General features: G+C 44.2%; 1 protein-coding gene across 1 annotated transcript in view; it reads right to left on the bottom strand.

Moving 5' to 3' along the window:
* Nucleotides 1-14,969, bottom strand: part of MAP3K15 (mitogen-activated protein kinase kinase kinase 15) — a 142,440-nt gene extending 127,471 nt beyond the window's left edge. The window contains exon 1 of the mRNA XM_068962887.1: nucleotides 14,603-14,969. Coding sequence (XP_068818988.1) covers nucleotides 14,603-14,969 — 367 coding nt within the window. The remainder of the gene's footprint in view (nucleotides 1-14,602) is intronic.
* Between the last annotated feature and the right edge of the window lie 7,125 nt (nucleotides 14,970-22,094).

The following is a 22,094-nucleotide window of genomic DNA, read 5'->3' as shown; positions in this document are numbered from 1 at the left end:
CTAAAGCAAAAATATCAACAGACTCCATAGGATATAAAGAAGGGCCAGAATCTCCTAACATAATATTCAAAATGCTCCAGAGAGAAACCTGTTGCTTGGCATTCAAAGATGCAGGAAAGTTTCGACTCACACGGGAAAAGACCATCAACAGACTCCAGTGACAAGATGGTATCACCAGACATCAGAATGATTTCACAATGACTTTAAGAAGTTATTATAGAAATTCTCCAAGAAGTGAGGGCAAACACTCCAGAAAAGAATGGGAAAAAAGTCTCAACAACTAAAGAACTGAATGGAAATTTTAGGAATGAAAATTTTAATAAACAAAAGAAAAAACTCACTTCATTGGCTCACAAGAAGAATGGAGGTGACAGAGGGTCAGTGAACTTAAGAGATGGATCAATAGAAATGATACAATCTAAACAAGAGACAAAAGACAAAGGGTTGAGGCCCGAATAAAGATCTCCTAGGAATTAAGACCCTCTCCCAAAGGCCCATAAACCAATAAGAAAAAGTGGGGAGAGTTAGGAAGAGGCAGCTCTCAGAAAAAGAGGAAATATGCTCAACTTCACTCAGGATAAGAGAAATACAGACTAAAACTAATTGACCCAAGGAAGCGAAAGTAGCAGCTTATTTCCTCTTCACTTGTTTGGTCTTGCTGCATGTTTCTCTGTCTTTTCATTTTGTTTAATTTACTGTCTTTGGGGTCTCCTTTCTGCAGGCCTGCAGGTCATAATTCCTCTTAATTGTGGAGGCTGCCCCCCATGGTTGGGAATTTGCTGTGTAACACGGGGAGCTCAAACCCAGTGCTCTGTGACTACCTAGAGGGGTGGGAAGTGGGAGGGAGGTCCAAGAGGGAGGGGACATATGTACACCTATGGCTAATTCATGTTGATGTACAGCAGAGACCAACACAATACTGTAGCAATTGTCCTCCAACTAAAAATAAATCAAAAAACAAAAAACTAATTGATTTATCTCTTAACCATCAGGCTAACAGGAGTCTAAAACACTGGCAACCTGTTTTGTTAGTGAGGCTATAAAGATAGACAATGGCAGAACTCACAGATGGGAATCTGACACTATTTACCAAAATTATAGGTGCATTTATTTTTTAATTCACAAATACCTTTTAGCTACCCAATCACAAATATGCCCATACATGTATTAAATGGCCCACGTGGAAGTTATTCATTGCAGCTTCAGTTCAGTTGCTCAGTCGTGTCTGACTCTTTGTGACCCCATGAATCGCAGCACACCAGGCCTCCCTGTCCATCACCAACTCCCGGAGTTCACTCAAACTCACGTCCATCGAGTTGGTGATGCCATCCAGCCATCTCATCCTCGGTCGTCCCCTTCTCCTCCTGTCCCCAATCCCTCCCAGCATCAGAGTCTTTTCCAATGAGTCAACTCTTTGCATGAGGTGGCAAAAGTCCTGGAGTTTCAGCTTTAGCATCATTCCTTTCAAAGAACACCCAGGACTGATCTCCTTCAGAATGGACTGGTTGGATCTCCTTGCAGTCCAAGGGACTCTCAAGAGTCTTCTCCAACACCACAGTTCAAACCCATCAATTCTTCAGCACTCAGCTTTCTTCACCATCCAACTCTCACATCCATACATGACCACTGGAAAAACCACAGCCTTGCCTAGACGGACCTTTGCTGGCAAAGTAATGTCTCTGCTTTTGAATATGCTATCTAGGTTGATCATAACTTTCCTTCCAAGAAATAAGTGTCTTTTAATTTCATGGCTGCAATCACCATCTGCAGTGATTTTGGAGCCCCCCAAAAATAAAGTCTGACACTGTTTCCACTGTCTCCCCATCTATTTGCCATGAAGTGATGGGACGGGATGCCATGATCTTCATTTTCTGAATGTTGAGCTTTAAGCCAATTTTGTCACTCTCCTCTTTCACTTTCATCAAGAGGCTTTTTAGTTCCTCTTCACTTTCTGCCATAAGGGTGGTGTCTTCTGCATATCTGAGGTTATTGATATTTCTCCCGGCAATCTTGATTCCAGCTTGTGCTTCTTCCAGCCCAGCGTTTCTCATGATGTACTCTGAACATAAGTTAAATAAGCAGGGTGACAATATACAGCCTTGATGTACTCCTTTTCCTATTTGGAACCAGGCTGTTGTTCTATGTCCGGTTCTAACTGTTGCTTCCTGACCTGCATATAGGTTTCTCAAGAGGCCAGTCAGGTGGTCTGGTATTCCCATCTCATTCAGAATTTTCCACAGTTTATTGCAGCTTAGTAGCAAAAAACTCTACATTCAAGTGTCCCTTTAAAAAGGTACTGATAAATAATACATCCACCCAATGAAGCACTATTCAGCTATAAAAAATAATAAGGAAGATTCCCACATTCTGATTTGGAAAGGTATCCAGGCTAAGTTGTTAATTTAAAAAAGCAAGGTGTAGACCAGTGTGTTTGGTCCAGTACCTTTTGAGTAAGAAAGGGAGAATAAGAATGCATAGTCATATGTGCTTATGTTGACACAGCAGAAGTACTCAAACTTCTGTAATGGGTCAGATAATAAATATTTTTGACTTTGTGGACCACACAGTCTCCACCACTGCAGCCCCAAAGTGGCCACAGATGGATGGATGTGTTCCTAAAACTGTACTTACAAAATAAAGGCAGCTTGCTTGCAGGTTGCAATTTGCTGACAGCTAACATAAAGAAACTCCAAGGATAAATAAGACACTAAAAAAACTTAGAGGAAACAGCATAGATGGGATAATAGATGGGATACATAAGTTGGTCTCTGAAATTAAGAACTCATGGTGTTAAAGAAGAGCTTCAAGAAAGTTCAAAGATAAACCACAGAATGGGAGAAAATATTTGCAAATCATATATCTGACAAGGGATTTGTCTCCAGATTAAATAAAGGATTTTTACAGCTCAATAGCAAGATGACAGATAACTCAAGTGAAGAAAAGGACAAAGGACCTGAACAGACATTTCCACAAAGATACTGTTGTTGAGTCGCCAGGTCGTGGTGAACTCTTTGCAACCCCACTCCAGTATTCTTGCCTGGAGAATTCCATGGACAGAAAAGTGGTGGGCTACAGTCCATGTGATTGTATACAGTTGGACACGACTGACTGACTAACACTTTCAGGCAAGGAAACTGGAGTGTGCTGCCATTTCTTTCTCCAGGGAATCTTCCTGACCCAGGAATCAAACCCATGTCTCCTGCATTGGCAGGCCGGTCCTTTACCACTGAGCCACCAGGGAAGCCCAAAGAAGCTACACAAATGGCCAATAAACACATGAAAAGACATCTGACATCCTTAGTCATCAGAGAAATGGAGAGCGAAATCAAAATGATGTAACACTTCAAGCTACTAGGATGGCTGTCATTTTAAGAAGACAGACAAAGTAACAAGTAAGGATGTAGTGAAATTGGAATGCTTGTACGTCTCTGATGGGACTGTAAAATGGTGTAACTGCTTTGGAAAAGATTTTTGGAAAGGTGTTCCTCAAAAGGTTAACTGATGCAATCCAAGTACCCATCAATGGATGGATAGATAAACAAAATGTGGTTTTTCCATACAGCAGAATATTACTAAGCCTTAAAAATGAAGGAAATTCTGATACATGCTATAACATGGGTGAACCTTGAGGACACTATGTTAAATGAAAAAAGCCAGCTCCCACACACAAAACCCTGTACAATTCCACTCATGTAAGGCATTGAGAGTATCAAATTCAGAGACAGAAAGTAGAATGGTGGTTACTGGGGAATGGGTGGATTGGGGAATCATGGTTTATTAAATCATGGTTATTAAACATGGACCCATTAGGGTCCAGTGTTTCAGTTTTGTAAGGTGAAAAAGTGCTGGAGATTGGTTACACAACAATATGAATGTACTTAATGCTATTAAATGGTACACTGAGAAATGATTAAGATGGTCAACTTTATGATGTGTTTATTTATCACAATAAAAAACTTTTTAAAAGAATATCAGAGTTAACCATATGACCGAGAAATCCCATTGCTAGATATAAACCCAAGAGAAATTCAAAGGTACGTCCACACAATAACTTGCAGCATTATTCACAATAGCCCAAACTGGAAACAGCCCCAACATCCATTAACTGAAAAATGGGAAAACGCAGTGTGGTATATCCACAGTACAGTAATAAAAAGACGATGAAGGGCTGACATGCCATAACATGGATGAATCTGGAAAAGGCAGTAAGTGAAAGAAGACAGTCACCAAAAACCTAGTATTATATAATTTCATTTATATGAATAAACAAACCTATAGAGACAGTTATTATTCCTGGCCAGGCAGGAAAACAGAAGTGGTCATACCCTGAGCTGCTGTTGGCATTCACTTTTTTGATCCAGGTACTGGGTTACCCCAGTTACCATACAGTTAGTGAAAACTCATAGAACAGTACACAGGATTGTGCCCTTTTCTGTATAGATGCTATACCTCAACTGAAAGAAACAATCAAGAGCTCTTCACTAAGCAGGGCTTTGTGCCTTCTCCTCACCTCCATTCTGGAGCACAGGACAAGGAACAGAGTTACAGTGGAATTTCCAACCTCAAAACTTAGGGGAAAAAATTTATTTTTTACCAACTGCAGGAGTGTAACATGACCCTACAATGTGATTACTGTCCAAAGGATTTGAGTCTCCAGTCTTCATTATTCCAATATACACATTTCCTTCCATACTGAGGTTCTGATGTGTTTATCGCTGGGAGCAAGAAGGCAAAGACATGCGGGACTGACATTCATTGAACACTTACTAAGTTCAGGGCACTCTGCTTGAATCTCTACATACAATTTTTTTTTTTTAAACGGGGCTCAGAGGCGTTAAGTAAATTATCCAAGATCACACAGTCTATAAATGACAAGACAGAAATGAAAACTTGATCCGTAAAGCCAATGTTCTTTGCCCTCTGCCACTCACATTGCCGGGCCCAATGGAACACGATGATGGAACATATGTTGGCAAAGTTTCATCATGGATCTGTTTTGTCAGTTTTTACTCCAGAAGTCAGAAAGGCAAGTTGCCTATAGGACAACTTGCCTTTCATATATGTTGCTGGATGGTGAGATGAAAGGGAGGCAGCCATGGTCCTGCCAACTAGACTCAAAGTGCCTGGAGTACTCCTCCTGGGCAAGGCCCATCTCCCAGATGTTTGAATCAAGGTATCAGGATGGGTCTATCCAAAGTCACCTGTGTCAAACTTCATTTGAGATGAATGACAGCCCCCGAAGTAAAAGCTCAAAATATAAAGCTTTTAAAAGAACATGAAGAAGAGTAGCTCCAAGACCACAACCTGGAAATAGGCAAAGATTTCTTAGAGGGGACACAGAAGACAACCTTAACAGGCAAAGATCCTTAATTACATTTAACCCAAACTAAAATTTTCTGCTCATCCAATATCACAAGTAGATGAAAAAGCAAGTCACAGTATGAGACCAAATGTTCAGAAAATAAACTGACAAAACACTTGAATTTGGAACACATAAAGAACTCTTCTAATCCAATAATAAGATGACAATGCAATTAAATCAGTAAATGGGGACTTCCCTGCTGGTTGAGTGGTTAAGATGGCAGGCTCCCAGTGTGCGGGTGGAGTGGGGAATGGGATGGTGGTGAATGGCTTCAATAGACACCTCACAAAGCAAGGTATCTGCATGGCCAAACAGCACATGAAAAGGTGTTCAACATCACTGATCGTCAAGGAAAGGTGACTTAAAACCACAATGAGAAACCACCACATTTCCCAACTAGCAGGGCCAAAATAGAAAAGCTCACTAGCACAAAGTGTTGTGAGCCGCCAGAACTCTGGTGGCTTTTGGTGCAAGGGATATAAAATGGTACCCCTTTGAAAAAAAATGTTTGGAAGTTTCTTACACCTACCCTTTGATCTGGAATCTGGGGCTTCCCTGGTGACTCAGATGGTAAAGCATCTGCCTGCAATGCAAGAGACTTGGGTTTGATCCCTGGGTTGGGAAGATCCCCTGGAGGAGGAAATGGCAACCCACTCCAGGATTCTTGCCTGGACAATCCCATGGACAGAGGAGCCTGGTGGGCTACGGTCCATAGTGTCACAAAGAGTTGGACAAGATTTAGCAACTAAACAACAACAACAACCCTTTGATCCAGCCATTCCACTCCTAGGTATCTACCCCAAAGTAGTGACAACATTTGCCATCAAGAAGACCTATATACAAATGTCCACAGCAGCTCTATTCCAGAAACCGGGAGCAACCCAAATGCCCTTCAACAGGAGAATGGCTAAACCAATATTCATGCAGTGGAATAGCACTTGGCATTCTAAAGGAACAAACTACTGATAACATGCAACAATACAGATGGACAGATTGCAAAAATGTCATGCTGAATAAAGGAAGTCCAATACTGAAGAGTACCCACCGTCTTGGTCCATTTAACAAAACTCTAGAAAAGGCAGTTTAATTGCCAAGTCATGTCCGACTCTTGTCACCCCATGGACTGTAGTCTGCCAGGCTTCTCTGTCCATAGAATTCTCCAGGCAAGAATACTGGAGTGGGTTGCCATTTCCTTCTCGACTAGAAAAGGCAAATCTAATCTAAAGTGACAGCATAACAGTCATTACCTGGGGCCATGAACGGGAGTGAAAAGGGGAATGAATGGGAGGGGATATGAGGGAACTCTCTGGGCAAATGGAAACTATATTGTGAGTGGCTTTGGTTACCTGGGTTTAGTCATTTCTCAAAGTTGTACAACTAAGATTTGCACATTACAATGTATATACATTCTGTAGTAAAAATGGTTAAAGGTGCAATCAAGTAAGGGGTGAGGGGTGGGTCAAGATCAAGAAGAAAAGATGGCAGAATGTTAATAATTGTTGAAGTTGGGTAATGTACATGCTTGAAATTTACCATAATTAAAAACACTGAAGAGCAGAAAAAAAAATCTATGTTGAATGCTCCTGCTTACTCCTCCACCACTGTGTCCAGCTCTGCCTCCCCCTTGGGCTGCCCTGTCACAGACCCCAACTCCTGAGTGAACTCTGCTTCTTGCCAAGGGCCACAGCTCAACTCCTGTCTGCTCTACAACTCTCCACCACCAGCCAAGCCCCAGTAACCACCAGGCATTTCTGCCAAGCCCTGTCACACCCAAGAGCTCAAAACCTGTTGAAGGGACTGGGAAACAAGAAGTTTTCCAGCTTGCTTTGCAGAAGTCCAGTCATCTCCCACCTGTACTATCTGCCTAAGATTGACATGGCACCTCTCTTAAAGCCTGATACTTAGGAGGCTTTAAAAGATAGTTTATGGTTTGTATTCCAAAAACATGTAAATTGACTACTGGGAATTGAAAATGTGTTTTCCCTTGTAACAAATAATATACAGCCAGTAACACAGCAGGCCAGCCCACAAATATCCATCTATCCACTGCACGTACTCCAGGCTTCCACAGCAATGCCTCAGTTCAGTGCTACAGGTGTGATGCTTTTCATCAGCCAGTTCACATGACTAAGAGTTGGGGAAAGTTCCAGGTTCAAAGCTGAGTCAGTAGCAGTAAAAGTGGTTCAAAAGGAAGGAGGGTCAGCAAAGGGCCCCCATGGGCAAGCCAGCAGCCAAATCCAGCTGAGGCCCAGCCAGGGGTTCGTGTGTTCTGGTCCCTGGACATACAATCATTGCTGCCTGAGCCAGTCAGGAGGAAGGGAGAGTGGAAAAAGGCTTCTGACTTACAACCGCATCTTTAATCTCCTATTGCACTTTCTTAAAATAAAATCACATTCATGTCACAGAAAATAAACATTATAGAAAATGTAGACAAACAACAAGAATTAGTATTCACAGCACACAGTCCAAACCACTGTTTCCAGTCCAGTGTGTCCAGAGCCCTTCCAGTCTCTTCTGTTTCATAGGAGAAAGAGTCAGACCCAGAAATGGGTCATCAGGATATCTCTTATTTTTTAACAAAATCACAACTGCACTGTATCCAGTCCTGGCCACCATTTTCAACATAGTTTCTACAAGGAGTTACATTGATTCCTTTTGGGAGTCCTTGACAGATCTGCTTTATCTCAACAGGAGAAACCAAGTGTTGTCTGTGTCCACTGAGACTTAGTCTAAAAAGGAACTGGATGGATAATCCTAGGAAAGAGTCACAAAGAAAACTGCATCTGGTTCCCTGTCACTGAAGAGTTCACGGTCAGACAGAACATCTAACATTGAGTCAGTAATTATGTAACCACAATTGTGTTACTTGCTAAGAAACAAAACCACAGTGTGCACACAATGAACAGACAGGGATAGAAGTCCATGAAGGATTCTCTGAAGACCTGAGATGTGAAGGCTGAATGAGTTTGGGACAGCGGAGGATGCCAGGATACACTGGCTTCTAAGCAGATGACATGGACTGTAATCCACCAAGATTGGCCCAAGCTTGAAAGATCAGTTACAGAGCTGTTGGCAGTAACTTGAATTAGAGAAGCCAATGCTTGGACTACGATGGTGGCAGGGGGCAGGCAGAGAGAAGTAAAGTGGGTTTGAGAACCATTTGGAAGCAATAGGTTGGATTTGGCAATGAGGGACAGGGTGGAGTCGAGACTGACTCCTAGATTTCTGACTTGAACTGCTAAACTAATGATTTCATGCCCTTACATTCTGCTGGAAATAGATGTGGCCAGTCTCCTGGGCAGGTATAGATAACACACATTCTAGAAAAAACACTGCCACGTGTCCCAGAGGACTGTCTTCCTTTGAAATTTATGCATTTTCCAGAACAGTGAGGAAAGTGAAAGTGAACGTGAAGTTGCTCAGTCGTGTCTGACTCTTTTTGACCCTGTGGACCGTAGCCCACCAGGCTCCTCCATCCATAGGATTCTCCAGGCAAGAATACTGGAGTGGGTTGCCATTTCCTTCTCCAGGGGATCTTCCCTACCCAGGGATCAAACCCAGGTCTCCTGCATTGCAGGCAGAGGCTTTAACCTCTGAGCCACCAGGGAAGCCCAGTGAGGAAAGAGTGTGTACCAAATTCTTAGAAGTATTAAGACATCTTTAAGTCTCTTTCGCAAGCAGGAGCCAATGCACCTGTGGATTAAAGTTAGCTGAGAAACATGCAAGCATTTCTAGCAGAATACACAGCAAGCTATCTGAGTCAGGAGGGGCTAGGTGATGCTGCTATCTCAGACAAATCCCTCACATTTCAGGGGCTTAACTACCATCCTGAACACACAGCCTTCAAGTCTGTCCTGATAGAGGCAAAGAGAAATGGTGGTGGTGTATCATCTGACTCGGCTGCTTTCCAAGTGACACTTGTTGATGCTGCTCACATTCCATTGGGCAGCACTCATCATAAGAAGCCCAGCTAACTGCAGGGGAGACCAGGCAATGTGGAAACATCTATGGAAGCCTGGTGGGCACTCTCCATGCTACATAACGCATAAAGCTAATAAATTTATGAGTAACATCATGGAAGGTGAAGCAAGACACAACCCACATAAAGGGGAGTGAAAGAAACTAGAGCTGGCCTTATTTTAAACCATTTTATGTTCTTTTTTGTTGCAAAAATTTCAATGTTACTGTTAGATACAAACTAACAGAAGCACTGCTGCTGCTGCTAAGTTGCTTCAGTCATGTCTGACCCCGTGCAACCCCAGAGATGGCAGCCCACCAGGCTCCGCCATCCCTGGGATTCTCCAGGCAAGAACACTGGAGTGGGTTGCCATTTCCTTCTCCAGTGCAGTATCATTTAATCAGAAGGAAAAAATAACCTAGTCTCCAATACCAGGGAAACCAGGAGAGAACCTAGAATGTCTCCTCCCATTGCTGGCATGAACCTGATGGTCCAAGCATTTACATTCTATTTTCAAGGTCCACAGCAGCACAGTTAGGGGCCCCATGACTGGCATATATTATTACCAGTGACAATCCATTACATGAGATGATACATGGCTTGGCTTTCTCTTGGAAAGCCATGCCCTAGGAGACAACTTTCTAGCTGTTGGGCTATATTTTCATAACCCAAGTAGTACTCTCTTATCACTGTCAAAAAACCACCCCAAGTCTTAGGAACCTGACTAAATAAAAGCTTCTCTCTTGCTTATTGAAAATCCAAAAGTGGATGATCCTGGTCCAACAACTGTCCTCAAAAGAGTGGTTCAGGGATCCAGGTACCTTCCATCTCGTGCCACTGTCATCTTCTACAGTCAACCTCCAAGGTCCCCATGGAGACCACAGAAAGGGATAAGAAAGTATGTGAAGATCTACATACAAGCCATGCCTTGACTGAAAGTGACAGACATCACTAATACATCTCATTGGCCAAAGCTAGTTTCATACATCCCACAATAGACTCAATGGGTGCTGGAAAACATAGTCCCCACTTCCCAGCAACAATGAGCAAAATCAATCTCCTCACCCCCCGCCTAGCTCTGCCACACTTCATATCCTCCAAATGACTCTTGCCAGAACAAGGGAATCATCAAAGTCAAATAACTAACTGGGATACTGATGTCGTAGTCTTTGAATCAATGTCCAGGAAATGCAAGGATTTCCTGTCACAGGTGGCAAAACTGCTTCACGTTTAAAATCACTGTGAACATTGCTGAACAAAAAATCAAAAGCAGGGCCCCGAGTCAGGAAAGTAGCTCGCAAGTGAGGTTCAGAGTGGACAGAGGGTAGGCAGAGCCAGACACACCAGGAATGGGAAGCTCACCCAGTCCCTGGGCCTGAGTAAACGGGCTGTTCTGTCATCTGAGCAGTTAATAGCTAACTCAAGACAGCTCCATTTCAGCATCTAGGTGTAGGTCCTTAGACTGGTCATGAATGAAACTAACTGGAGAGGACACCTACATCAATAATAAGGTGCATTCCCAGGAGATACAGGCATTGTGCTCTGCTGGGCCAGAGCTCAGTCTAAGAGTTCACACTATAAGTGCATCCAATGACAGCACTGTGGGAGAACAGTTTCCCTGGTTGAAACATTTAGAAACCCTGAGACAGTTACCCAGGTTTCCTTCCTGCAGGATGTCTGAGTTTTTGGTATGTTCACAAGCACTGAGGACCCCCAGGAGGGAGGCTGCTCGGTACCCAACACACACAGTATGCCAGGCAAAGTCATGATCACGAATTCTGTTAAAGTACAGAAATGGGCACCTCAACAAAAGGCATCAAGGTATATCCAGAAGAAGGGGTTTCTCCTATGAAACAAAAAACCAGGTATGCTTTGCTCTCCAAATCCTAGAAGTAATCGAGTGATGGATCCACACTTGCTGAATTTGATAGTTTTACTGCACTTGAGACTCTCATCTTTGAGGATGGATGTTAAAAAACAAAACAAGAAAGGGTCCTTCTGTGGGTCAAAGGCACACAGAGATGACCACCACTTCTGTTAATGTAAAAAGAACGTCCCTCAAAAAGTTAAACACAGAATTACCATATTGTACCTAGCAATTTCATGTACAGGTATATACCCAAAAATGTGAAAGCAGAGACTTGGATAGAAATTTATCCACCTATGACAGCATCATTCACAAAACCCTAAGACATCATGCTAACTGAAATAAGCCAGACACAGAAAAACAAATACTGTACGAGTCCATTCATACAAGGCATCCGGAGCAGCCAAATTCATAGAGACAGACAGAAGGACAGGGGTTACCAGGGCCTGGGGGAGCGAGGAGTTGTGAGTTATTAAGGGGTACAGAGATTCTGTTCAGGATGATGAAGAAGTTCTGGAGATGGATAGTGGTGATAGCTGCACAGCAGGGCAACTGCGTTTAATGCTACTGAAATGCACACTGAAAAATGGTTAAAATGGCAAATTTTATGTTACATACACTTTGCCATAATTAAAAAAACAAAAGGCGATGAGGGCTTCCCTGGTGGCTCAGTGGTAAAGAATCTGCCTGCCAATGCAGGAGACGCGGGTTTGATCCCTGGTGCAGGAGGAGCCTACATTCCGTGGAGCAACTAAGACGCTGAGCCACACTATTGAGCCTGTGCTCTCGAGTCCAGGAGCTGCAACAACTGAAGCTCCAGACCCGTACTCTCCACAACAAGAGAAGCCACCACAATGAGAAGTCCATGCACTGCAACTAGAGAGTAGCTCCTACTTGCCACGACGAGAAAAGCACACAGCAACAAAGACCCAGCACAGCCAAAAATAAACAAATAATCTTTTTAAAAAAAGCCGATGAGATGCTCCTCAGCCCTCGTGGCCTGCAGGGGCTGTCTCTCGAAGCAGTGCCCACATGCGCCCTTGCAGGTTGATGGCTCTCCTGCAGCCCATCAAATCACCTAGGCACTGGTGACATATAACCTGTTTTTGACCCACAAAGGATTACAGAAAACTGCACAAGGAGACGGGAAAACATGATCCAAGCCAGCCTTGACTTGCTCTGACTCAGGGGACAGGAAGTGCTTCAATTTCACATCTATGATCCCCCCAAACACACTTAGGACAGTTCGGTAGTTCCCCTCTCCTACAAGCATTTTTCTGGAACGGCACCATCTGATGGGACCTTCCTCGATGAGGAAAACACTCTCCTCAGTGTGTGTGTGGAGTACTCAAAATGCGGCAAATGCAAATGAGGAACTTTTATTTTATTGCATTTAAACTAACTTAAATGTAAAAAGCCACCTGTGGCTAGGGGCTAACATATCAGACAGCAAGGTTTTAGAAATTTTACAAAGAAGCCAGTGACAGATTTGTATCTTTTTGGTGGAGACACCAAAATGTTGTGTGAATGGCAGAGATTAGGAAGCCAGTGGAAGGTGGTGGTGTTAGTGGTGGTGGGGCATCTGTTTAAATCCATGAACCCATTTACTCAAGTTTTATGTACTGTTCATCAAACCTATGAGAAGAAATTATTAGTTATGATGATGTATTGAAAAATAATTTATTCAAGACCAGGCCCAGGTCAATGAAAGGGGGTACATAATGAAGCTGAAAATTCTAGGCAATCAGGACCCAGAACAAGAAAAGACCATGTGCTCTTTGTGTGGCTCTGGAATTGAAAGCCCAAGATCTCTGCCTGAATGAACCATCACACCCAACCTGACAGAAGCAGTTCTGGTAGTAGATGAGGCTTGTTTTTTACACACACACCCCACACCCACACCCACACACACACCACAGAGAAGCAAAGCCACTGCACGCCAATTTTCAGAGCACCAGCAGGCAGGAGGCTACAGTTGTGCCTAATGGTCAAAGCAACATTTAACCATTCAGAGAAGAGTCTGTTCAACTTCATTTTCAGAAGAGAATGAACAGAAGTTGAGAAAACCGAGTGGTTCCCAGTGAAGTGGCTCCTGAACAACTTTTCTAAAAAAGATGCTGTGCTGAAGTCAACTCCGAGTGGTCAGAAAAGTCAAGGGAGCATTTTCAAAGGGCCCAGCTGCCACTTGTTTGAACAAGCCTGCTACCCCGCCCCCCTTCCAGCTGGGGAGCATTTGCTCTGCAGAAAACAGATCCCAGCAAGGAATGGACGGTAATAAAGCTAGCTCACCATCTCATCAGCACAGTGTGGCCGGCACCTTAAAGAGATTCTTCATCTCCCTTCTCAGGTGCTTTTGGGGTTAGGGCAGGCATGGTGCTCCTGTCTGACCCGTGGAGAAACCAAGGCACAGGCTCCCAGGTAAACTACTGTCTCACATGCAGTGTTTGTGAATGTCACCCAAGTGCCAGAGGCTTGTCACATAGCTTCTAAAGGTTACATAAGGCAAACAGCCAAGCAACAACCCGTTCTATACCTGGAGTAACTCGTGCCAACCACAAGTACAGATTTAAGGCTGAGTGAGCTGAGGGTCCCATTCCAGCAATGGAGGAGATCCTAAAGCCAGGAACACTTCAGAAAGAACAAAATACATCTGCCACACTGGTGGTACAGCACAGCTGTGATAAGTGTGCAAAAGAACACGGGGAGGGGGTGGGGGGGTACTTCCCTGGCTGTCCAGTCTCGAAGACTTCTCCTTCCAATGCAGGAGGTGCAGTGTTCAATCCCTAGTGGGGGAACTAAGACCCCCCACATGCCTTGTGGCCAAAAAATCAAAACATAAAACAGAAACCATATTGTAATAAATTCAATAAAGACTTTACAAATGGTCCACACCAAAAAAACTTAAAAAAAAAAAAAGAACACAGGGATATTTCCAAGAGATGCACCCCCACCCCCACTGTAACATCGATTTCCATTCTTGGCTGCAAAATGGAATCACCTGGGAAGCATTCAACAATCCTGAGGCCTCAGGTTCTGCTGTCATTGGTCTGGGCAACAGAAGTTTTTAAAGCTCCCCCAGGGGATTCTAATGTGGAGCCAGGGTTGGGACCCATAGAAGGGAGAAAGTAAGAGTAGAATACCTAGAGGGGAGGGGGACTCGGCCTCGTCTGGGTCATAGGCTATTTCTTGCATCAACTGATGTTTAAGAAAACTGAAGAATAAAGAAATATAAATGCTAGGGGTCTCTGTTTTCTTATGTGTAAAAGGGTACAATGCCCCCTACTCTCCCCTCCCCAGAAGGTAGGGCGGTCCTGGCAGGGGGTGCTAGGATAGGGAGGAGCTGGTGCTCTGGCGGCGCGAGTGCTAAGGAAAGTTGGGAGGAGTGGGGTGGGAGAGAGAGGGGAACCCGCCTCACCTGCGTCGTAGAAGGCGTCGAGCACGGCCGTCTCCCCGAAGTCGAGCTCCCCGAAGGGTACGGAGATGAGGTGGGCGCCCTCCGCCTCGCAGGCCCGCAGCAGGCACTGGCGCGCCCCCGCCTCGGGGCCGCCGGCCGCGCCGCCCCGGGGGCTCTCGCTGCGCACGTATACTGCCCGCAGCGCCCGCCGCGGCCCGCCCCCGCCCGCGCCCTCGCCTCCGACCCCCGCGCCCTCGGCCGCCCCCTCGGGCTCCGGCGGGCCCGGCGGCCCCACCACGCCCTCGCCCACCGGCGGCAGCGGGCCCTGTGGGGGCTCGGCGGCCGCCCCGACCGCCCCCGCCGGGGGCGTCCCGCCGCCGCTCTCCATGTGGCCGCCGGCGCGCCCTTCCTGGTCCCACCTCGGCGCGAGTGGCCGGCGGCGGCACCTGCTCCCGGGACGCGGGAAGGGAGTTAGAGGGACCCAGCGCCCGCCGGTGGCCCCGCGACGGACAGGTGATGGCGGGGCCCCTGGGCCGCACAGGGAAGCTCCTGCCCCGCAGCCCCCGAGCGCCCTTTGAAGGCTCGGTCGGGAGGCGGGAGGCGGGGGCGGGGACGTCAGGGCCAGCGGAGGGCGGGGGGAGGTCTGGGAAGGGCGGCGGGGCAGGAGCCCGCCGGGCGCCCCCTGCCGCCTCCCCCGGGCAGCGCTCTGAGAAGGGCGGATTCACGAACTGCGGGATTTTGTTGTTTATTGCCATCGCTCCAGCCTTCGGGGTCCCGATTTTTTCCCTCGAAACAATTTGAGGCTTTTCAAACAGCCTAAAAAAAGCTCTTTCAAAGCGCCGGTTGGATGTCAATATTCAACTCCAAACTAAATACAGATGTAGTTTCAACTCAGAATCGAGATGTGAAGATGCTTATTTAAAACACTACTGATTTTGTACTGCGTGTCCCCAGTTGTGGAGAGCAGGGCCCTTCTGAGCCCATGCCCTGGAGGCTGCTCGTCCTGACTCTCACTGTGACCTTGACAGAAGCACCATGATGCACCAGCATCAAATTCTGTTGGTCTGTAGACCATTTCTTTTTTTTTTTTCTTTATTTTACTTTACAATACTGTATTGGTTTTGCCATATATCAGCATGAATCAGCCATGTCACAATTTGTATGGAAATACAAAAAATCTCGAATAGACCATTTCTAGTTACAGTATTGCTTCCATTCTACGCTTTGGCTGTGAGGCATGTGGGATCTTAGCTCGCCAACCAGGGACTGAACCTTGCACCTCCTGCACTGGAAGTTGAAGTCTTAACCACTGAACCACCAGGGAAATCCCTTAATAACAACTTTATTGAAATATAATTCACAAACCTTCCAATTAACCCATTTAAATGGGTTTTAGTTTATTCTCAGAGTTGAGCAGCCATCACCATACTCAGTTTTAGAACATTTTCATCACACCCCCCAAAACCCAAGTACCCATTACCAGTCTCTCTCCACCTTCCCCAACACCCTTCAGCCCCAGGCAGCCACTAATCCACTTTCTGTCTCTGTAGATTTGGCTATTCTGGACATTTCACATAAATAGAATCATACACTGTGTGGATAAAGCTTTTCATTTGCTTTGGGTATATACCTAGGAATGGGATTTCTGGATCACATGGCAACTCCATGTTTAAGCTTTGGAGAAACTACCACTGCTTTTCAGCATGGCTCCATGGTTTTATATTTCCATCAGCAGTAGACAAGAGTGCCAACTTCTCCACACTCTCACCAACACTTGTTATTGTCTTTTTGATTACTGGGAATGAAGTGATAGCCCACTGTGGTTTGGATTTGCATTTCTCTTAAAGACTAATGATGTTGAGCATTTTGTCATGTGCTTATCTTCTATTTGCATAATTTCTTTGACAAAAAGTCCATTTGGACCTTTTGCCCTTTTAAAAATAGGGTAATCATCTGTTTACTATTGAGTTGCAAAAGCTCTTTATATATTATGGATATAAGTCCCTTATCAGATATGTGATTTGCAAATATTTTTTCCTCTTCTATGGCTATGTTTTTACGTTCTTGACAGTGTCCTTTGCAGCATATCACAAGCCATTTTGACACAAGGAGAATAGGACTTATAAAGTAACACTTTGCCTTTTCTTCATGTTTCAGTAATAATATAGTCCATTCCTCCACTTCACCCCCAACAGGAAGCAGAAACTGCCAGCATAAATCTTTGGAGAAATCCTCATTCCTGGCCTGATACAAACTAGCAATATCACAAGTGACGTCAGTGTGCACCTTCTTTTGTGGCCAATGAATGGAAAATGGGCTCCAAGGAAAACTATAAAAACAGCAAAACCAGAATTAGGAAGAGGAAAGCTAGAGAAAACTTTCAACATTTCTGTTCTAAGACTTTTTAAAAATACTATGCTATAAAAGGACACATTTTCTTTGCAACCTTGTAATGCATCATAATAGTAATTTTCCTAATGTGCCTGTTCATCTGAGATTATTTCAATGACTAGCACAGCCTTCAGAAGGGCAGAGATGCCCATTTCACAATTGCTTGCCAGTATCCTGCTGTTGCCACACTTCAATCTTCCCATGTTTCTTCCAGCTCTCACTGGGCCCTGATGACTAAGCGAGCCCCATAAGAGTTGTGAATTCTGGCTTGAATAATATCTTTCCTTAAATGCAACCCCTGTGGAATAAAGGACCTGGCTAACAGGCACCTTCCTCACAGGTGGAACACACAGCCCACCTTCTCATTGTCTCCAGTAATTTGAATGCTTGAAACATACCCAAGTCCCTTCTCCTGATGTCCTTCCTACCTCCCCTGCTCCCGCCCCACTGATGAGAAAACTGAAAAGTTCTGGATTAGTCTTTTCCATTTAGTTGAACAATTGTTCTGTTCTTACTTCTGCCTTGCCCCTTACTAAGCACATACCCTGGAAAATACTTTGCCTCAGTGGAGAGACGTCATTTGGACTGGAATGGGGAGTTGAAGAATAGAGTGGAGACACTGTAGCTAAAGGTTAAATCTAGGTGTTTTTCTCATTTCCTCTATTTTATTTTAGACTGGTTATTCATACCAATTAGGAGCTGACAGTGGCTCAGATCATGAACTCCTTATTACCAAATTCAGACTCAAATTGAAGAAAGTAGGGAAAACCGCTAGACTATTCAGGTATGACCTAAATGAAATCCCTTATGATTATACAGTGGAAGTGAGAAATAGATTTAAGGGCCTAGATCTGATAGATAGAGTGCCTGATGAACTATGGAATGAGGTTTGTGACATAGTACAGGAGACAGGGATCAAGACCATCCCCATGGAAAAGAAATGCAAAAGAGCAAAATGGCTGTCTGGGGAGGCCTTACAAATAGCTGTGAAAAGAAGAGAGGCAAAAAGCAAAGGAGAAAAGGAAAGATATAAGCATCTGAATGCAGAGTTCCAGAGAATAGCAAGAAGAGATAAGAAAGCCTTCTACAGTGATCAATGCAAAGAAATAGAGGAAAACAACAGAATGGGAAAGACTAGAGATTTCTTCAAGAAAATTAGAGATACCAAGGGAACATTTCATGCAAAGATGGGCTCGATAAAGGACAGAAATGGTATGGACCTTACAGAAGCAGAAGATATTAAGAAGAGGTGGCAAGAATACACAGAAGAACTGTACCAAAAAGATCTTCACGACCCAGATAATCATGATGATGTGATCATTAATCTAGAGCCAGACATCTTGGAATGTGAAGTCAAGTGGGCCTTAGAAAGCATCACTACAAACAAAGCTAGTGGAGGTGATGGCATTCCAGTTGAGCTGTTTCAAATCCTGAAAGATGATGCTGTGAATGTGCTGCACTCAATATGCCAGCAAATTTGGAAAACTCAGCAGTGGCCACAGGACTGGAAAAGGTCAGTTTTCATTCCAATCCCAAAGAAGGGCAATGCCAAAGAATGCTCAAACTACCACACAATTGCACTCATCTCACATGCTAGTAAAGTAATGCTCAAAATTCTCCAAGCCAGGCTTCAGCAATACGTGAACTGTGAACTCCCTGATGTTCAAGCTGGTTTTAGAAAAGGCAGAGGAACCAGAAATCAAATTGCTAACATCCGCTGGATCATGGAAAAAGCAAGAGAGTTCCAGAAATACATCTATTTCTGCTTTATTGACTATGCCAAAGCCTTTGACTTTGTGGATCACAATAAACTGTGGAAAATTCAAAAGAGATGGGAATACCAGACCACCTAACCTGCCTCTTGAGAAACCTATATGCAGGTCAGGAAGCAACAGTTAGAACTGGACATGGAACAACAGACTGGTTCCAAATAGGGAAAGGAGTACGTCAAGGCTGTATATTGTCCCCCTGCTTATTTAACTTCTATGCAGAGTACATCATGAGAAACGCTGGACTGGAAGAAACATAAGCTGGAATCAAGATTGCCGGGAGAAATATCAATAACCTCAGATATGCAGATGACACCACCCTTATGGCAGAAAGTGAAGAGGAGCTAAAAAGCCTCTTGATGAAAGTAAAAGAGGAGAGCGAAAAAGTTGGCTTAAAGCTCAACATTCAGAAAACAAAGATCATGGCATCCAGTCCCATCACTTCATGCGAAATAGATGGGGAAACAGTAGAAACAGTGTCAGACTTTATTTTGGGGGGCTCCAAAATCACTGCAGATGGTGACTGCAGCCATGAAATTAAAAGACGCTTACTCCTTGGAAGAAAAGTTATGACCAACCTAGATAGCATATTGAAAAGCAGAGACATTACTTTGCTGACTAAGGTCCATCTAGTCAAGGCTATGGTTTTTCCTGTGGTCATGTATGGATGTAAGAGTTGGACTGTGAAGAAGGCTGAGCGCTGAAGAATTGATGCTTTTGAACTGTGGTGTTGGAGAAGACTCTTGAGAGTCCCTTGGACTGCAGGGAGATACAACCAGTCCATTCTGAAGGAGATCAGCCCTGGGATTTCTTTGGAGGGAATGATGCTAAAGCTGAAGCTCCAGTACTTTGGCCACCTCATGCGAAGAGTTGACTCACTGGAAAAGACTCTGATGTTGGCAGGGATTGGGGGCAGGAGGAAAAGGGGACGACCGAGGATGAGATGGCTGGATGGCATCACGGACTCGATGGACGTGAGTCTGAGTGAACTCTGGGAGATGGTGATGGACAGGGAGGCCTGGCATGCTGCGATTCATGGGGTCGCAATGAGTCGGACATGACTGAGCCACTGAACTGAACTGAAGAAAGCTGAGCACTGAAGAATAGATGCTTTTGAACTGTGGTGTTGGAGAAGACTCTTGAGAGTCCCTTGGACTGCAAGGAGATACAACCAGTCCATTCTGAAGGAGATCAACCCTGGGATTTCTTTGGAAGGAATGATGCTAAAGCTGAAGCTCCAGTACTTTGGCCACCTGATCCGAAGAGCATCAGGGTCATTTGAAAAGACCCTGATGCTCGGAATGATGGAAGGCGGGAGAAGGGGACGACAGAGGATGAGATGGTTGGATGGCATCACCGACTCAATGGAAATGAGTTTGGGTGGACTCCGGGAGTTGGTGTTGGACAGAGAAGCCTGCTGTACTGCAGTCCATGGGGTCGCAAAGAGTCGGACACAACTGAGCGACTGAACTGAACTGATTCATACCAACTATAGTTCTACTAGTTAGTTCCTTGACTCTAGGAAGAAAACATTTTTAGTTACCATTTGAGTGGTAATCTTAATACTTTTCTCCTAAGAAAATACGTTGTACCTGAGGGCCAAGTAAATAGTGACAAAAGGGAAACAACCAGCTTGCACTATATTAAATGTGTTTGGAAAAATTCTAACATGCAGTAATTCAACAAGAATTTATTGAGCATCTATTATGTGTCAGGCATTTTCCTTGGTGCAGAGGTTATCAGAATGAACAAGACAGCCAAAGTCCTGCCATTATGTTATAAATAGATAAAGAGATATGGCTATAGACAGATATACCTGTGTATAGATGCTATAAATATTGTATGGACATAAATGATTGTAATCTGCCATAAAGTACAAAAAACCAAACAGAATGGATGAAGCATTAAGCATAGATTGTGTGTAAGATATTAGTTTATGAAATATAGGTGAAACTCACAGCTTGTTTTAATTATACACCATGAGTGAACAAGTAGATTATGAGAAAAATGTGGACTTCATAAGATTTATTAAGAATAATAAGTTATATCCTTTTAAAACATGCTGCAGATGGAACATATGATGGAACAAGAGTAGCGCTTACAGATAGATAAGGATGGAAAGTCATTTGGTATGAACATGCAATCTCTGAACTGACAGTCACCCCCTAAATTGATCACCCATTGGTGACACCAGGCACAGTCCCATTCTAGTCCTACATGTGCCCTCCACCTTCTTGAACTGACAGAATATATTTATAATCACTGTTTTACTATACTTGTTTATGAATACTATCATGTTTTATTACTGGATCTTTTCCTATTGGTTGATTTTTCTCTTCATTCTGGGTCATGTTTTCCCACTTCCTCATATGCCTGGTGATTTCTTATTCGATGCTACACACTGTGAATTTTACTTTAATGAATACTGTGTATTTTTATATTGTTATAAATATTCTATTATTATGTTCCTATATAGGAATATATAGACATTTTTATATTCCTATATATATTCTTTTATATTTTCTGGGTTGGGAAGATCCCCTGAAGAAGGGAAAGGTTACCCACTCCAGTATTCTGGCCTAGAGAATTCCATGGACTGTATAGTCCATGGGGTCACAAACAACTGGACACGACTGAGTGACTTTCACTTTACTTTTACTTTCATAAATACTCTTGAGCTTTACCCTGGGACACAGTTACTTGGGAAAACAGTTTGATCCTTTTGAGGCTTGTTTTTAAGCTTTAAGAGGGATCAGAGCAGCCTTTGGGGCTTCCCTGGTGCCTCACAGGGTAAAGAATCCACCTGTAGTGCAGGAGACCTTGGTTCCATCCCTGGATCGGGAAGATCCCCTGGAGAAGGGAGTGGCTACCCACTCCAGTATTCTTGCCTGGAGAATCCCATGGACAGAGGAGCCTGGTGGGCTACAGGACATGGGGTTGCACAGAGTTGGACACAAATGAGTGGCTAACACACACACACACAGCAGACTTTAGACTAAGGTTAATTAATCCCTACTACTGAGGCAATGTTATTCCTAATTCTACATGATATCCTATGATTTATGAATTGTTCCATTCTGGCCAGTGGAAACAGAAACTATTTGGGTCCTGTGGGACCTCCAAGGATTGTTCCTTCTCATCCATTCAGGTAATTCTTGCCCCAGCCCTGAATGTTTTCTTTACCCCCAAGCGCTGGTCAGTACTCTACTGAAGATTCCAGATCTACACACCTCTAGAACTTGGTGCAGCTCTCTCCTCTCCAAAACGCAAACTGGAGCCTCCGTGGCCTCCCTGGCATTCCAGCTCCATCAACTCAGGATGATCCTGAGGCTCCCTAGACTGCCCTTTCTCTC

Source organism: Capricornis sumatraensis, chromosome X, assembly GCF_032405125.1.
Source record: "Capricornis sumatraensis isolate serow.1 chromosome X, serow.2, whole genome shotgun sequence".
NCBI classification, from domain to species: Eukaryota; Metazoa; Chordata; class Mammalia; order Artiodactyla; family Bovidae; genus Capricornis; species Capricornis sumatraensis.
Note: the sequence above shows the minus strand (reverse complement) of the source record. Positions and strands in the feature narration are given on the sequence as shown.